The following is a 16,439-nucleotide window of genomic DNA, read 5'->3' as shown; positions in this document are numbered from 1 at the left end:
TGCTCAGAGGCTGGAGAGTTAGGAGCCCAGACTCAGGTGTGCGGGGTGAGGCTCCGTGGCCCCATCACGACCGAGGGAGGTGGGTCAGCTGTGTTGTAGGGAAGCCCCGTCTATGGAGAGGCTGGTGTGGTCTGCCTCCCACAAGAAGCCAGCCAGGATTGCCGAGCCAAGGTCCATCAGGCATGTGAGCGTCGCAGACTCCACAGAGCAGGACAACTTCCACGTCCAGGGGGCTCCTCCCTGGAGGAGGAACGGAGAGAGTCCGCTGTGGGCTCACCCTCCACGAGGCGGGGTCAGTGGGAGGATGCTTCTCGCCAGGGCCCAGGGTGGACCGTGAGGAATCTGGGGGACCCCAGGCCCTGGCAAATGCTTTCCTCCCCCCACACTGTGGTTGAGAGCGCCCCGCGCCCTGGAAGACCCAACAGAGCAGCACCTGTACCCGATTCGGGCCCTTTAGTCTGCGGCTCGTGGCCACCCTGCAGTGAGGGAGGCTTCCCCGAGCTCGGCCCAGACAGACCACCTGCCTCTAGGCCCCCAGGCGCCTGCCAGCTGCCTGGAAGGGGCCGGTCCTGGGCCAGGACTGCAGGTGAGGGAAGGGGAGACCCAAGGGGTGATTCTAGGGGCGTTGGAAGCGCGGGGAACTTGGGGTTTTTCCAGGCCCTGGGCGATGCTGCTGGTGGGCCCGGGCAGAGGCTGGAGAGGTCTCTTGGGCAAGTGAGAGCCTGTGGAGCGGCTGTGTGAGACCCAGCAAGGGGCCTGATTTCTCCTGGCTTCTTCCCTGACGCGACCAAAGGGTGTGTGTCCGGGCCCCTCGAGGCCCCCGTCTCTCTGACACTGGACAGCAGCCACCCCGTGTCCCATACGGAGGGGCCCCCCTGCACCAGCCCCTTGGCAACCTTTTGGGGTTTTTCCACCCAGAAAAGTAGGGTCTGTGTGTGTTTTCGTCCTCCGCCTCGCTCGGCAGGGGGCCGTTGTCACAGCTCAGCTTGGAGTGGCTGTGCTGCTGGAGTTGAGTTCCGGCCTCTCCCACCCAGTGCGGGCGCGGCTGCGTCTCTGTGGCAGATGTCGGCCCCGGGCCACACGCCATGTCCACACCAAACCCTGCATTTGTATCTGGCACCCTGTTGCCCTGTAGCTGCACACGCGGGAAGTGTGTGGCAGGAGGTGCATGGTGGGAAGGGGCAGAGGGCGTTGCTTTAAGCGGATTGGGAACGTGGCCTCTGCGTTTCTGTGTTTCCCAGAGCGGCACCGGCTGGCCCGGGCCCCCTTCACTGAGGCCCCTAAAATGCACGCAGGTGTCAGTGTCGGCGTGGTGGAGAAGCTTCGATAAAACTACGATCACGCCTGAACTTCCTCTTCCACGGGACCAGAAACGCTTGAGGGTTTCCCCTGGGAGGGGGACGGGCCCTCCAGCTCCTTGTGAAGGTTTGCAAGGTTGCTTCACTCCGACTGTGGACACTCATCACGAGCAGTGCCGCGGGCCGTGGGAGAGGGGCCCGGGGCCGTGGGAGAGGAGCCCGGGGCCGTGGGAGGGGTGCCGCAGGCCGTGGGAGGGGAGGGGGACAGAGGGGAAGCAGAGAGCGGGTGGGGCTCCCGTGTCTTTGCACCCGTCTCCCACTCCCCTTCCTCAGCCCACAGGAGACGAGCTCTCCTGAATAGTGCGCCTTGCAGACATTTGGTTGTTAGAGATCTTACTGCTAAGCAGGAAGGAGCCGTGACCCTGTGTCATACAGCAGGGCACAGAGCGCGAACACAGGATGGAGCGATGACAAGGGGACAGATCAGTGATGCAGGGCACAGAGCGGTGACAAGGAGACAGAGTGGTGACAAGGGGACAGAGTGTTGACACAGGGCACAGAGCGGTGACACAGGACACGGAGTGGTGACATGGGACAAAGTGATACAGGGGACAGAGCAGTGACAGGACACGGGGCAGTGACAAGGGGACAGGGATTACGGGCTGGTCCTGGCTGAGTCCCAGCACACCCTCGGGACCCCAAGGCCCACAGAAGCCCCGACTGGACCTAATATTTTCTGAGTTGTAAGAGACGTTGAGGAAACCCGCGTCCAGGGGTCTGTTCCCGCCGCCCGCAGGCTTTCCCAGGCTCGTTTTGTGTTGTGTGGACGCGGCAGCGGCCGGTGTCAGAGTCACAACCACGAGCGGAGTTTCGCCTGTGTGGGGCCTCCGGTGAGGGGTGCCATCTGTCTGTGTAGATCTGTCTGTCCCTCCGGGAGGGGTGCAGGGGAGGGGGCCGCAGACTCTGTCCAGGCTCCGAGAGGGGCTGGGGGTGGGCGCCCCCCGAGCCCCGAGGGCTCCCACGTTGTCACTGGAAAGCCGCTTGCCGGGATCATGATTATGGTCTCCGTCGTCGTCTCTTGCAAGTGAAAGACCACCCCACCCTGGCTGCCAGCAGGACACGAGGTGGGCGGTCCCCTCCCAGCAAAGCCGATGGTGGGCCAGGCTCAGTCAGTAGAAACACCACGAGATGTGCAGATAAACGTCCCCACTTCGTGGCTCGTGTGTCTCACCAGCGGCAGCGGCAGCCACGGGATCAGAGTCTCTGCAGTGGGTGGTTTGCGTGTGGCGTCGAGAAGATGCGGTCTTGACATGCGCGTGTGGGGTCCTGGCTGCACGGGGTGGCAGGGATAGTCGGGGCTGTAGCACACCTTCGTGTTCTGTGGCTCCCACCCCCACAAGGCCCCGAAGTTAGGGAGAACGTCCCCCAGGGCACGGAAGTTAGGGAGAGCGTCCCCCAGGGCACGGAAGTTAGGGACAATGTCCCCCAGTGTTCGGATGGCGAAACCCCAGAAGGGAAACAGCCCCGCACTCCGGCTCATCAGCACAGAGTGGGGGTCGCGTGCAGATCTGGGGGCATCCGAGCCCTGCCCCTCTGTTCCGCGGGTCCCCCCAATTCCCTCCTAGATGATTGATCTGTCCAGCGTCCAGTTCGACATTCTCAGCAGAATATGGGACCGTTTGCCACAGGGTCGATGCCACAGTGTGACCGGTCCTTTGTCCTTCAGGGCAAGTGGGGGGTGCTGCCGAGACGCATTCGTTCGCTGGGCCTTGGAAACGTTCTGGTAGTTTCCAGATCCCTGTGGCTCTGGGACTGACGCGGAGCCTGTGCTAGACGAGCCTCTCTGTCCTGTGTGCCCCTGAGCGCAGAAAGGGCCTTCTGCACTGCAGGACTGAGGGGGCTCCGGGGTGGTGGAGGGGGACCCAGGCAGCTGCCTGAGTGGGCAGAGGCCACCGTCAGACATGGACCCCCGCCCCCTCGCCACTGGCCTCTGCCGTCCCACTGGTGCACACAGCATCGTTCGGCCTGGGGAAGGCTGGAGTCCCACCGGCCCCTACCCCGCCACGTCCCCAAGTGTCACTGGAGTCTCTGGCTTCAGACGCTCAGGCCCTGGCCTTCCTGGCCATCCACCTGCATTCTGTCGGAACAGCCCTCGGACTCTCCCGTTTCACAGATGAGGACGCTGAGGCCCAGAGGAGAGAAGCAGCCGGCCGGGGTCACTGGACTGGCCAGGCACCGGGTCCGAGCTCAGACCGGGGCTGGCGGCTGCCGGAGAGTCCGAGCTCTGAGCTCCCGCTCCCCATCCACGAGGAGCCCACAGGACCCCCCAGTGGTGTTCGCAGGGCCGGAGGAGTGAGTGTAGAGGGCCTCTTGCCCCCCTCCCCCCGCCTCGGGACACTGTGCGCAGTGGCCCCTCTTGCTGTCACGTGGCCCGCACGTGCGAGGTCTGCACCGGCGGTGCTGGGCTCCCCCACGTGTGGCCGTGAGCTGCCTTGGTAGTTTGTGCCTGGACTGTGTGCAGGGACGGGTTACGGGGCACCAGCGGTTCTGTCCAGAGAGGAAACCGAAAATGCCTTTTTTCTTCCCCTGAAATCAAAGAGTATTAGGGTCAGAAAAACCAAATCACAGCGGGTGGGGTAGGCTTCCATTTTGCAGGGGAGAACAGCAGGGCCTGGAGAGGCCGTGTGGCGTGCGTGAGGTCACAGCGTTCGGTGGCCCCCCTGTGCCCGCCGTGCTCCCCTGCCAGGCGCCTGCCCCGGGCAGAAACAGGCTTGGGGTGGCAGCTCCCGTCGCTAGAGTGTTTCTCTGTAAGTATCTTAATTGCAGGTACTGGGTTGTCGGGTGCGTTATAACACTCGCGGTCAGCACTGTGTGATAAAGAGACCCACGCTGCCGCGTAGGATGAACGTGTCTTTGACGAGGTTCTCACGGCCCCTGCGGCCCGCACGTGCCCGGGACGCGGCAGGGGCTCCCGCACGTGCCCGGGGCGCGGCAGGGGCTCCGCGGGCCCCAGGCGCCATCCCCGAGCCAGTCCTGAAGCTGTTTTTCTCCCCGCTGCCCCAGTGTGTCCGCTGCCTCCCACCGTGAGTCACGGTGATTCCGTCTGCCACCCGCGGCCTTGTGAGCGCTACAACCACGGGACCGTGGTGGAGTTCTACTGCGACCCCGGCTACAGCCTCACCAGCGACTACAAGTACCTCACCTGCCAGGACGGGCAGTGGTTCCCCTCCTACCAGGTTCACTGCGTCAAGTCGGGTGAGCAGCGTGAGGTCGCAGCCCCCTCCCTGCCCCGGCGCGAGGGACACCGGGACGCGGAAACTCCTCGCTGGGGCCCCAGGTGCTTCCCCGCCCCGGGGCAGGGCGGTCCTCTGCGCACGGGGTCTCCCCCAGCCCCGTCCCTCCCTCTGAGGAGGCGCCCGGCCCTTGGGCGCCAGCCCGGCCTTTCTCTTCCAGTCGATGCACGTAGAACACAGAAGGTGTGATTGCAGGCAAGACCTGCGCCCACTTGGAAAACCGCAGGCCGTTTGCAAACCTGGGGGCCTCCCAGTTACTAGCAAGATGCTAGCAAACCCACCACTGGTCCCAGGAGCCCAGGCTAGCGACCACAATCTTGGTCTCTCGCCCATCTGGTCCCACCCACTCGCCCTGGGGTTTCCTGCCACAGCACCTGTCCGTCCCCTGGCCGCTGTATGTGGGGGAAGCGCTTATTAACCTGGGACATCTGGTGACCCTTGGATGGGAACCCGTTACGCGGGGAGGGGGCGGCCTCAAGGGAGGATGGTGGGCGCACACGGGGGGGGGGCCTGGGCCCCAGGGATGGGGACTCCCCTGGAAGGGCCACTCCTGCCTTCTCCTCCTGGCAGACGTGTTGACGGTCAGAGGCAGACGAGAGGCCGCCGAGGCCACATCCCTTTACCCCCCGTCCCTTTCTCCAGCACGGCCGACAGTCCCAGCCCACCCCCCTGCCCCGGGTGCCCAGGGAGAGTGACCCCTGTTCTCTGCCAGAGAAGCAGGTGCATTTCTCACTGCACACCAGGCTGTCCGCCCTCCGTACCTGCCGGCAGCCGCACAGAGGCCACACTGGGGACGGACTTTGGGGTGCGGGGGGTCTGACCTGGGGCAGTACGGGCCTGCCTGCGGAGCCCCCCAGGTCAGATCCATCCAGCAAACACACTCGTGCCCGCTCGGCCTCTGGCGCCGCTCTGTTCTCTCCCCGCAGAGCAAACGTGGCCCAGCACTCACGAGACCCTCCTGACCACGTGGAAGGTCGTGGCGTTCACGGCGACCAGCGTGCTGCTGGTGCTGCTGCTCGTCATCCTGGCCAGGATGTTCCAGACCAAGTTCAAGGCCCATTTCCCCGTCAGGTCAGTGCCGTGGCTCAGGCCTGGCAGATGGGCGCGCAGGTTGGGGGGGGGTCTGGGGTCAGAGCACCGAGCTGGGCAGGGCTCAACTCTTCCCACCGCCCCCACCCCCAACCGTGTCCTCTTGCGCCCCTGGTGGACGGCTCTGGACGGGCGCAGGAGGGGGGAGGAGGTGTCTGCGTTCGGAGCACGGAGCTGGGCAGGGCTCAACTCCTTCCTCCCCACCGTGTCCTCGTGCGCCCCTGGTGGACAGCTCCAGGCAGGCGCGGGGGGTGTGGAGATGGACCCACAGAGTGGGGGCTGTGGCCGTGCAGGGCCCCCGGGGCCCGTTCCCATCACCCCTGGGCGGAACTAAGTAGGAGATGCAGGCAAAGGTGTGAGACCCAGCAGAGGTTCCAAACCAACGTGCCAGGGAAGCCTCCAGAAGCAGACAGGGCTCTGGACGGGACGTGGGGGGTTGGGAAGGACCCGCTGGCCCTCCCCTGGCTGGCACACACACGGGCTCACACTGGTGCCCCCACCCTCACGGCGGTCATCCCAGAAGAGGAGCTTGCTGGGAACACGGTGCCCTGGCCTCTCCGACAACCTAGGCGTGACCCTTGACCCCTGCTGCTGGCTGACCACCTTTCCCGGAGGGAGGTGTTGCTGATGTTGTCGGGGGACGAGTTTGTGACCTTCAGGAAACAGAGGCCAGATCATCTACCAGCCAGGCCTCCCCGACACCAGCCACCTCACCCGGAGGGATCTCGAGTGTCCTCAGGCCTGCGTGCCCGTGTCAGTCCCTTTGGGACCCCGTGCTTCCAGAAGAAGCTTTGTCTTCACCCGCAGGGCCGGTGTGGCCCCCAGAGTTGTGCGCGCCTTCCTGGAAAGGCGGGTTGACAGCGGGGGAGGCTCCTGGAATGAATCCCTTCCCCCTCTTGCCTCCAGGAAGGTCCAGTCTCTCAAGCTCCCGGCCAGGTGAGGACTGAGGGAGGCCATGGAGCTGCTTGGTCGGCCCTCAGGCCCCCAGGCTGGCCCCGTGTCGCTGAGCCGTGCACCTGCCCCAGCCACTCCCCTGCTGAGATGCCGGCACCTTCTGTGCTCTGTGGCCTCACATCTGACTTACTAATCAAGGGACTGGGATCTATCGTGAGCAGTCCTAGCATCTACAGAAGACTTAAGGTTGCAGAGGGGGGCTGTCCCACACGTGATTTGTGACACGTTGGGTGCTTGGGGCCACTTCCCCACGTCTGCTTGGGAGAGAAGCTTCCAGAACATCCACTGCATGAGGAGTTTTTTAAATGTGCCCCGAACTCTTTCACGTGATGTTTTTCTACCCTCGAGTATTCTCAGCCACACAGACGACAGCTTTCTCGGGACAAGCCCACAGTGGACTTTTCTCGGGCCACGCGGGGGCGGGGAACACCAGAGAGCGAGGGGCTCGATGGCAGCACATGGGGGCCGAGCCACGGCCCGGTGTCGGCGGGTGAGACCAGAGGACGGACGGGCACAGGCTGGGGGCGGGGACACGCAGCCTCTCGCGGGGGTAGCGGGGAGCATTCCTGGCCAGCTCGCCTTTCCTCCCTGCCCGCCTCCCTCCGTCTCCAGGATTGTGCCCCTCTACCCAGCGCCCGCATCCACACGTGGCATTTCCCGAGGTTTTGGAGCCGGGCCGTGGCAGTCAGCGCTCAGGTCTGCCCGCCGGCTGGGTCCTCCCCTCTGGACATTTATCCTCCGGCTGCGTCACTCAGCGCCAGAGCCCAGCGGGGAACTAGGAAGCCGAGTCAACCAGCCACTCGGGCCCTCTGGGGGACAGACGCAGCGCGGTGGTCAGACCCCCGTCAGGGCGACGGGCCGCACAGGGGCGAGGCCCGCAGAGACAGCGGCCACCCTTGGCGGCTGCTGGGTGGGGGGTGGAGGGGCCGCGTAATGACTAAGGTGGCGACGTGGGTTTTCCCTTTTCTACCTTGATGGGAATCGGTGACTTTCACGCTGGAGCGGAAACAAAAACGGAGTCTAAGAAGCGCAGGGTCTAACGTTTCCTCGCGCATTGAGGGCCCCTGGTTTCCCGTTGGCTCGTGGAGCTCCTCCATTTTCAGAGGGCTTCCTGAGCGACCCTGAGGAGGCACAGCGGGATGGGCCACGTGGTCCCCTGCTCAGGGCCGGAGGATGGGGAGGAGGAAGCCTGAGGGGCCAGTGGGGCCCAGACAAAGGGGGACGCTGCTGTCCCAGCGTGGCCGTGGCCCTCAGTGCCACCATCTGCCAGACGGGGCCTCGGAAGAGGCTCAACGTGGACTCCGCTGCCATCACCAGCCTTGGGGTACCTTCAGTCCTGGGGGGTCCTCGGTCTTGGCGGGCCTCTGCTGCACAGGGTGGGGGTCCTCGGTCTTGGGGGGCTTCAGTCTTGGGGGGGCCTCCACTGCACAGGGTGGGGGTCCTCAGTGTTGGGGAGCCTCCACTGCACAGGGTGGGGGTCCTCGGTCTTGGGGGGCCTCTGCTGCACAGGGTGGGGGTCCTCGGTCTTGGGGGGCCTCTGCTGCACAGGGTGGGCGTCCTCGGTCTTGGGGGGCCTCTGCTGCACAGGTTGGGGGTCCTCGGTCTTGGGGGGCCTCCGCTGCACAGGGTGGGGGGCCTCGGTCTTGGGGGGCCTCCGCTGCACAGAGTGGGGGTCCTCGGTCTTGGGGGGCCTCCGCTGCACAGGGTGGGGGTCCTCGGTCTTGGGGGGCCTCCGCTGCACAGAGTGGGGGTCCTCGGTCTTGGGGGGCCTCCGCTGCACAGGGTGGGGGTCCTCAGTCTTGGGGGGCCTCCGCTGCACAGGGTGGGGGTCCTCGGTCTTGGGGGCGCCTCCGCTGCACAGGGTGGGGGTCCTCGGTCTTGGGGGGCCTCCGCTGCACAGGGTGTGGGGACTCAGTCCTGGGGGGCCTCCGCTGCACAGGGTGGGGGTCCTCGGTCTTGAGGGGCCTCCGCTGCACAGGGTGGGGGGCCTCGGTCTTGGGGGGGCCTCTGCTGCACAGGGTGGGGGGACTCAGTCCTGGGGGGGCTCCGCTGCACTGGGTGGGGGTCCTCAGTCTTGTGGGGGCCTCCACTGCACAGGGTGGGGGGCCTCGGTCTTGGGGGGGCCTCCGCCGCACAGGGTGGGGGGCCTCCATCCTGGGGGGTGCTGGGGGCCTCCGTCCTGGGGGGCACGCCACTCTGACCTGTCGGCGCCACTCTCCTCGGCACAGGGGGCCTCCCCGGAGCTCCAGCAGCGACCCGGACTTCGTGGTGGTGGACGGGGTTCCCGTCATGCTTCCGTCCTATGACGAGGCCGTGAGCGGCAGCTTGAGGGCCTCAGGCCCTGGGTACCTGGGCTCCGTGGGCCCAGGCTGCCCCTTGCCTGTGGACGACCAGAGCCCCCCGGCATACCCCGGCTCAGGGGACACGGACACGGGCCCAGGGGGCTCAGAGCCCTGTGACGGCGTCTCAGGCTCCTCCGAGCCGCTCCAGAGTCTGTATTCACCTTCCGCGTGCCCGGGGGGCCCCCGCCCCGACAGCGCTGACACGGGGGCCGGCTCGGCGCGGGAGACGGCGTCCAGCAGCCCAGGCATCGACATCGCCGACGGTGAGTGTCCGCCCCGCGCCCGCCCCTGGCCTCTCCTGCCGCTCATTGTTCTCCCTGCGTGAGGCCTGGAGCGAGGCCGTCCTCTCCCACGTGATGGGTGCAGGTTTCAGGAGGCCCCAAGCCGTCGGAGCAGGAAGCCCGCGGTGGACGTGCGTGGTTTCATGGCGTCCGGGTGAGCCAGGGAGCTCTCTGCCCGCTCCGTCCGCTAGGCAGGGCTTGGAAGAGCTTGGTGCCAGGGTCAGCACGCACGCACGCACACGGGAGACCAGGGCGCCTGTGGGGCGGCCCCGAGAAGCCGTGGCACACAGGCCTCTCGACGGGACGAAGAAACGGGCACGCGCGCCCAGCACAAGGAAAGGCCAGTGTAGCTCCCGGAGAAGTGGGGGCAACCAGGGTCTCCCGGGGGACGCAGAGCACCGCGGGGCACGCGAGGGCCCCAGTCCGGGCGTGTGGTGGCCGTGATGGCCGAGGTGGCCCAGAGACGGGCCTCCTTCCTGCCCGCCCACTGCCTCTGCACAGCATCTCGCCCTCTGGCGGGTCTGACCGCTAGGACACGGGGTTGAGGTCTCAGCACTTTATTTTGCGTGAGTTGGTGTGAGATTTTCCAGCAAAGACGCTGTAATGAGTGCTTTATGTGGTCAGTTTACACAGAACTGACACCGGGAATTACAGACACTTCAACAAAGTTTTTGTTCCCAGATCCCTGCAGCTAAGCTGGTAACGGGCTCTCCTTTTACAGAGATCCCTCTGATGGAAGAAGATGCCTGACCAGCAGAGGTCCGACCATCTTCCTGCCCCTCGGGGATGTGAACTGTGCGCCCTGGGGTGAGGCCTCAGGGGGACAGAGCTCCGGGGCGCTGGGGGGTTCCAGCTTTGGGGGCCGTGACTCACATCATCCATCGCGGACTCGACTCTGCGGCTGGTAGGCTGGCGGCGGTTTTCACGACAGTAGGGGGTAGCCGGGGACCCGGGCGGTCCTGGAGAAGGTGTCCAATGTGTCCCTGCTGCGGAGCAATCCCGTGACTTGTGCTGTGGGCGCTGCCTGCCTCCTCTGTCAGCATGTCCCTCACCGATTCGCCCCGAGGTCTGCCGTGCTCGACGCAGGCTCCGTCTGGGGGCTGTGCTTCCCGCGGGAGGCCCCTGGGGAAGGCTCCCGGGGGGGTTGGGGCAACCTCCTTGACCCGACACTGTACTCAGAGCGGGCGCAGCAGTCCCAGCGAGGGAGGAAGGAAAAGACGAGGGCGGACTCTGCTTTCTGGAAGCCTGTCCAGAAGCGGCCGTCCTTTGGTGAAGCGTGATGAGCGTCTGTCCACGGACTGGCGCGCAGACGGTGTGTCGGGTGAGTCTGGTGACTTTGGGGATGGCCGGATGTGCTCAGACGCGGGGCCTGGCAGGGAACGTTACAAGGTGACGTTTCGTTCAGCGGTTTAAGGATTCGTGTGACCATGTGTCTCAAGAGCTGCGAGCCCCCTCATTACCTGTTACGGCGTCGCCCCCAACAGCCATACAGTTTATTTTCCAAAACAGAGATTTTCTGTACACGTGTTCTTCCTCCAAATAAAGTATGAATGAAGTTGGAGTTTTTCTTTCTATTTTGTCTGCAAAGCAGACGGGCGGCCCAGCCCAGACGGCTGTCCCCTCCCTCCAGGGGCCTGCGGCCGCCCACCTACCTGTGCACCTGCTGTGCAGGCCTCCCCCGGGCCCGTTGGGTGCTGTTCCTAAGAAACTGATGGATGAAAAAGTCTCCCAAGTCCTGAAATGTCTCTTCAAATACATGTTCGTCTGTGGACTTGGTTTCTTTCTTCCTCTGGGCTTTAGACAAATAGGAACAAAACTCTGATCCATAAAATTGCTACGTGGTTGGAGCGGAGAGAGCTGGGAGCTTGGTCTAATCCTGGTTTATCCGACGCAGACTGAGTAAAAATTAAAAACAAAGTGACAGTTTGAAGTGTGACTTTAATATCGGGGTGGGGCCGGGCGGGCAGGGGAGGATCAGTGACCTCAGGGTCGGGGGCTGAGGGCGGCGGCTGGGAGGGGCCCGAGAGCCCCCGGGACAGCGAGCGCTGGGCTTGTGGGGAGCAGTGTTGAGTCGCTAGACCTCGTTTGGCACAACTTTGTATCACGAGCCGCAGGGAAGGAGCTGAATTTCATCAGGGTTTCTGCTTAAATGCCACCTGGCCTGCCAAGAGGCAGGGGGCAGGGGCGGCTGAGGGGCCGCCGAGGATCCAGCGTGGGCCGCCTCCTCCGGGCAGCCATCCCAGGAGCCCGGTCAGGCCAGGTGCTCCCCAGGTGTTCCCCAGGCCTGCACCTGTCCTCCCTCCCAGGCCCCAAGCGGAGAGCATGTTAGAGACCTCTGGCTAAGTGCCTCCTTTCCTGCGGGACAGCTGGGAAGGGCCCCGGAAAGTGTTCTCCCTCCCAAAGTAGAGAGCAGTCCTCTCACCGGTGAGCCACGTGCAGGGGTGCCACTCCAGCCCTGCACCTGGGAGGCCGGTCCCGCAGGTGCCACGGACACCCAGGTATTAGCGGCAGCAGTGTTCTCAGCATCGCGGCCTCTTGGAAGGAGGTGCTACTTCTCCGCATTAGAGTCTAAATGAGTCCCCTGGACCCCTCGGTCCCTCTGGTTTCGGGTCACGTCAGCGTCTCACCCACAAATGCTCTTCCCCATGATTGTTTCTATAGTGAGCCTGTGTGGCAGAAAAGGATGCTCGTGATGGCCCCAGCACATCTCAGTCCTGTTCTCTCTCCGTTCGAAGGTCCCGGCAGCCCCTCTGGGTCCTGGTGCTGCCCTGAGCGGTGGTCGGCAGTCAGGCCGGTGCCCTGAGGCGCTTCAGAACCCTCTCCACCTCCCTGCCCCAGTCCCAGTAGCCGCACGAGACCGCAGGCCCAGGAGGAGTCCGAGGCTCTCGGGCCACAGGCTTCTGCTGGGTCCGGATGCACCTCCTGTCCCCGTGCCTCCCCTCTCCGCGCCCCAGGGCCTGGTGCCTGGTGTCCCTGCGGGGACCGCGCAGTGACACGGGAGAGCGCGGCTTTGCCACAGCCACCGCCTGGCCTCAGATCCTGCCTCCGCCACCAACGGGCTGTGTGTTTGGACGAGGGCTTGCGCCTGGAGCGTCCGTCTCCTCACGGGGAAATGAGAACCGGCCCCCTTGGCCTTCCTCGCTGGCCTGTGGTGGGCAGACACACGCGCAGCGCCCAGTAGGCGTTGACAAGCGGTGGCTGTTCTCCCCTGTGGCCGAGCGTGTGCCAGGGGTCATGTGGATGATTTCCGGGCACCTTCCACCTGCCTTGGGCCCCTGCCGCCCGGGGGGTGCTTGCTGGAGGCCGCCCCCAGCAGATGGGCGGGAGCGTGAGGTCCCTTCCCCTGGCCTCTCCCCTCCCTGAGCTCTCTGTGCAGAGGGACGTGTCCCGTCCTCTGAATGTTCCAGAAGCTTCTGCTCACGGAGGGCAGGACGCCCTCAGGAGTCTCCCGGGGACTCTGAAGGACTCAGATCAGCTACACAGCAGCCCTGCTTCCCTAATTTTATAGCCTGTCTTGGATTGAAAGCATAAAAGTTAATGCCCGTACGTTCCTGGGTGATAAAGGGGAGAGACCCCACAATAAAGAGGCCTGGTCTGGCAGACAGAACAGGGCCCTGGAGAGAGCGGTCGGTTGTCAGGGAGGGTGGGTCCCGGGCACAGTGGCCTTGAAATCATAAAACTTGACTTAGAATGAGCGGCATCAGCACAGCAGTGTTTAACAGCTGTGGCCAGCAGGGCACCGTCTCCACACTGGGAGGAAGCCGCGGTGTCAGGCGCACGGCAGCCCTGCTCCCTGGTTAGGCTCGTGCGCACGGACCTTTCTAGTTTCTCAACAGACCGTATTCTTCAGAACAGCTTGAGTTATGGGAGAATCGAGCGGAAAGTACAGAGCCCCACACCCCACACCCCTCCTCCCGTTATTTCCACCCGGAGTTTGCTTGTGACAATGGACGAGCCCACGTTGACGCGTTGTAGGTCCCCCCCCATCTGAAACTTTCTTGAGCCGAAGTGGCAACAGTCGAAGAGTGTCCCCTGCTTTCCAAAAGTTCGCGTTCGGCCGCTTGGCTTTCACGAAGGACCTGCTCCCGCCGTTTTGCTAACTGAAGGGGATCCAAAGGGGGTTTTGCTTTTATGAAAAAAGCAGTTGGTGCTAACGCAGAGCGTGAGTTTCCAGAAAGCGGGGTTCCCGGATTATTACCTGGAGTGCCGGGCTTACTGTTGGAGACGCGCATTCCCCGGGTGTGGACAACGGTACGGTGAGGTGACGGCATCACACAGAGTGCTCACCTGCTCGTCCCTCGTCCCCTCCAACCCGTGGCTGCCACTGACCTTTTACTGTCCCGTGGCTTTGCTTCTGGGACAGTCACCTGGCTGGAGTCACACGGGATGTGGCCTTTCACTCAGCGGCAAGCACGAAAGTCTGTGCTTCCACGGGACAAGAGAGCGGCCCACGTGCACAGCTAGAAACTTGAAAAGACTTCACGTACTTCTTGGCTCTTGGGGCTGGAGAATGCAAGAGGCCAGCGAGGCTGTGACCAGGATCGCCTCCCCGGCCACCCGAACCCAGCCGGGGATGGAACATCCCACGGGCTCTCTCAACATCCCATTTGGGGTCTGACAGACTCCGTGTCCCAAGCGTGGCGGACAGATGGGCGCCTGCGGGCACAGTGGGGTCGTCTCCTGCACGCACACACCAGCAGCTGCCTTTCCCCACGGCAGGGGGACTCCCGGCACCAAACGGGACCCCGTCCTCTGCTAGAGTCCCCGCAGCTGTAGAGTCTGGAGAACATCAGGCCTGGTTCTGGAGGTATTGAGTCCGTGTAGACGGGCTGGGCCCGGCCTGGCGTGGACGTCCAGGAATGTGTCAGCCGTGGACCTCGTCACTGAACTCAGCCAGCTCCGGGCTATTGGCTTCCTCCCCGAGATCCGGGATGGGAGGCTGCTTGTTTTCCCCGCAGCACGTCATGGTGACGTCCTCTGTGGTCACTGAGCCCCTCCCGTTCACCCCAAGATCCCCGCCCCTCCCCCAAACCCTCCAAAGGGCGAAGCCACAGAAAAGAATGAAGTGAGTCCGGCCTGACTTGTTCTTTGTTGACTTAAGAACTTACTGATTTGTGTCTCCCACCACTAGGAGCGCAGGGCTCACGGGCCATCTGTTCTGTAGCTGAGCTGGGTGCTGGGGGTGGAGGAGGGGGGGAGCCCAGCGCTCCGCCCCCACAGGCCACACCCCCTTCTCCACTCTGGCCGTGTGCTCCGCCTGCGGTCCTCCAGGACCCTAGCTGCAGGTAGCAATGTCAGCTTCGGGTTTTCCGGGGCCAGTCGCTCACAGGAGGCAACAGGAACACGGGCATTCAGCCTCACGTGCCTCACCGGTCAGGGGACGCTGTGAATGGCACCTGCCTCCCAGTGTCCTGTCAGGACTGAATCCAACGACGGCACAGCGCCTGGCCCGGAGTAGACGCTCCAACGTGGTGGCTGCACTTGGTCAAGCATCCTTCCTCCTCCGTGCTCCCAACGAGCTGAGAAATGCACCCTTTCTCCTGGTTTCCTGCTCCCCTCTGGTATCCTGTCCCTCCTGGTCTCCTGTCCCCCTCGGTATCCTGCTCCCCCCAGTCTCCTGTCCCCCCCGGTCTCCTGTCCTCCCACCCCCGGTCTCCTGTCCCTCCTGGTCTCCTGTTCCCCTCAGTATCCTGCTCCCCCCTGGTCTCCTGTCCCCCCCGGTCTCCTGTCCTCCCTGTCTCAGGTCCCCCCGGTCTCCTGTTCTCCCTGTCTCCTGTCCCCCCGGTCTCCTGTCCCCCCCGGTCTCCTGTCCCCCCGTCTCCTGTCCCCCCCGTCTCCTGTCTCCCCTGGTCTCCTGTCCCCCCCCGGTCTCCTGTCCCCCCCGGTCTCCTGTCCCCCCCGGTCTCCTGTCCCCCCCGGTCTCCTGTTCCCCCCGGTCTCCTGTCCTCCCTGTCTCAGGTCCCCCTGGTCTCCTGTCCCCCCGGTCTCCTGTTCCCCCCGGTCTCCTGTTCCCCCCCGGTCTCCTGTCCCCCCCGGTCTCCTGTCCCCCCCCATCTCCTGTCCCCCCTGGTCTCCTGTCCACCCTGGTCTCCTGTCCACCCCTGGTCTCCTGTTCTCCCTTGGTCTCCTGTCCCCCCTGAACCAAACACTCGGGACAGCAGTGTGGCCCTGACAGCCGCCCTCCGGCTTTTACAGAAACTAGAGATCCTCTGAGGTCGGTGAAGCCACAGCACCTGCCCTGCGGGGTCCAGCATCCTGGCCTTTCGGGTTCCCCTCGGTCCCGGCCCCTGCCTGTTCTGCACCTGCACCTGCACCTACCACGGTGAAGGCCGCCAGCCCCTCTCAACCCTGAACTTACTAACAGGAAGACAGGATTTTGCAAACAGTCTCACTGCTTGAGAGCTCAGAGCAGAGGCGTCACTGCGGGGAGCCCTCAAGGAGCCCTCGGGGGTCACACGGGGCACCTAGCAGGTGGCCTCAGCCGGGAGTCTTGCACCCCAGGGATGTTTGGCAGCGTCCGGAGACCTCCTGGGGTGTCACCGCTGTGGGGCGGGGGCACCACTCGCATCCGGGGCGGGGGAGGCCAGGGATGCCGCCGACACCCTACATGCACGGGACGGGGCCCTCACACGGAGTCGCCCCAAATGCCAGCAGTGCCCAGGCGAGAAACCCTGGTTTGGAGACGTTCCGTGACGCCACGGGGCTCACCAAGCTGACCCAGGCAGCTCCGACTCACCACTCCTGCTCTGGGCATCGGGGCCGTCCGCGCCCGGACGCCTGCCGTCATCTGAGGAGCTGGAAGCCTCCCTGGGAATATTTAAATGCATAACGTAAACTAAGCTGGTGAATTGTGTGGGAGCACAATCATCGACACATTTTTAGAACTAATGTATAACAGCTGCATGTCTCTCTGGGTCAGCAGTTAAATAACGAGGCATAAGGGCAGGTGTCTTCACGACCATAAGGCGAAGCGGCGGAGGGCTGTGTGAACAATATTCTGAGATTTCTGTAAACGCTGTAACGTGATGTGAGAATCTCTGTATTTCTTCGGTGACACGGCCACAGGCTCGGCTATAACGTGGCTCGAGGCCCAGGCGGTGAGCGGGGAGGCACCAGATTCGGCGAGAGGTTCGAATGGGGCGGAGCCCGCGATGCTGCCCTCCGACTGGGGTTAAAGCCCGA

General features: G+C 64.2%; 1 protein-coding gene and 1 long non-coding RNA gene across 5 annotated transcripts in view; one reads left to right on the top strand and one right to left on the bottom strand.

The window, feature by feature from the left end:
• SUSD4 (sushi domain containing 4) overlaps positions 1–10,818 on the top strand; it is a 93,612-nt gene extending 82,794 nt beyond the window's left edge. For 2 of the 3 annotated variants that reach the window (XM_045048450.1, XM_045048449.1), the window contains 5 exons: positions 4,362–4,553; positions 5,518–5,662; positions 6,587–6,616; positions 8,863–9,239; positions 9,979–10,818. In XM_045048450.1, coding sequence (XP_044904385.1) covers positions 4,362–4,553; positions 5,518–5,662; positions 6,587–6,616; positions 8,863–9,239; positions 9,979–10,007 — 773 coding nt within the window. In that variant the 3' untranslated portion in view covers positions 10,008–10,818. The remainder of the gene's footprint in view (positions 1–4,361; positions 4,554–5,517; positions 5,663–6,586; positions 6,617–8,862; positions 9,240–9,978) is intronic. The other variant, XM_023247991.2, reaches the window with a different exon arrangement.
• On the bottom strand, positions 9,799–14,885 carry LOC102899386. Of its 2 annotated transcripts, none has more exons than XR_006591450.1 (4): positions 14,628–14,885; positions 11,680–14,536; positions 10,910–11,152; positions 9,799–10,626 (listed from the first exon to the last, which is right to left on the bottom strand). It is a non-coding gene; the product is annotated as an uncharacterized LOC102899386 (long non-coding RNA). The 2 variants fall into 2 exon arrangements; XR_006591451.1 differs by having other exon boundaries at positions 11,680–12,770; positions 13,587–14,884.
• Between the last annotated feature and the right edge of the window lie 1,554 nt (positions 14,886–16,439).

This window comes from Felis catus, chromosome F1 (genome assembly GCF_018350175.1).
Source record: "Felis catus isolate Fca126 chromosome F1, F.catus_Fca126_mat1.0, whole genome shotgun sequence".
Classification (NCBI taxonomy): domain Eukaryota; kingdom Metazoa; phylum Chordata; class Mammalia; order Carnivora; family Felidae; genus Felis; species Felis catus.
The sequence above is the reverse complement of the archived record's forward strand: the minus strand, read 5'-3'. Positions and strand labels throughout refer to the sequence as shown.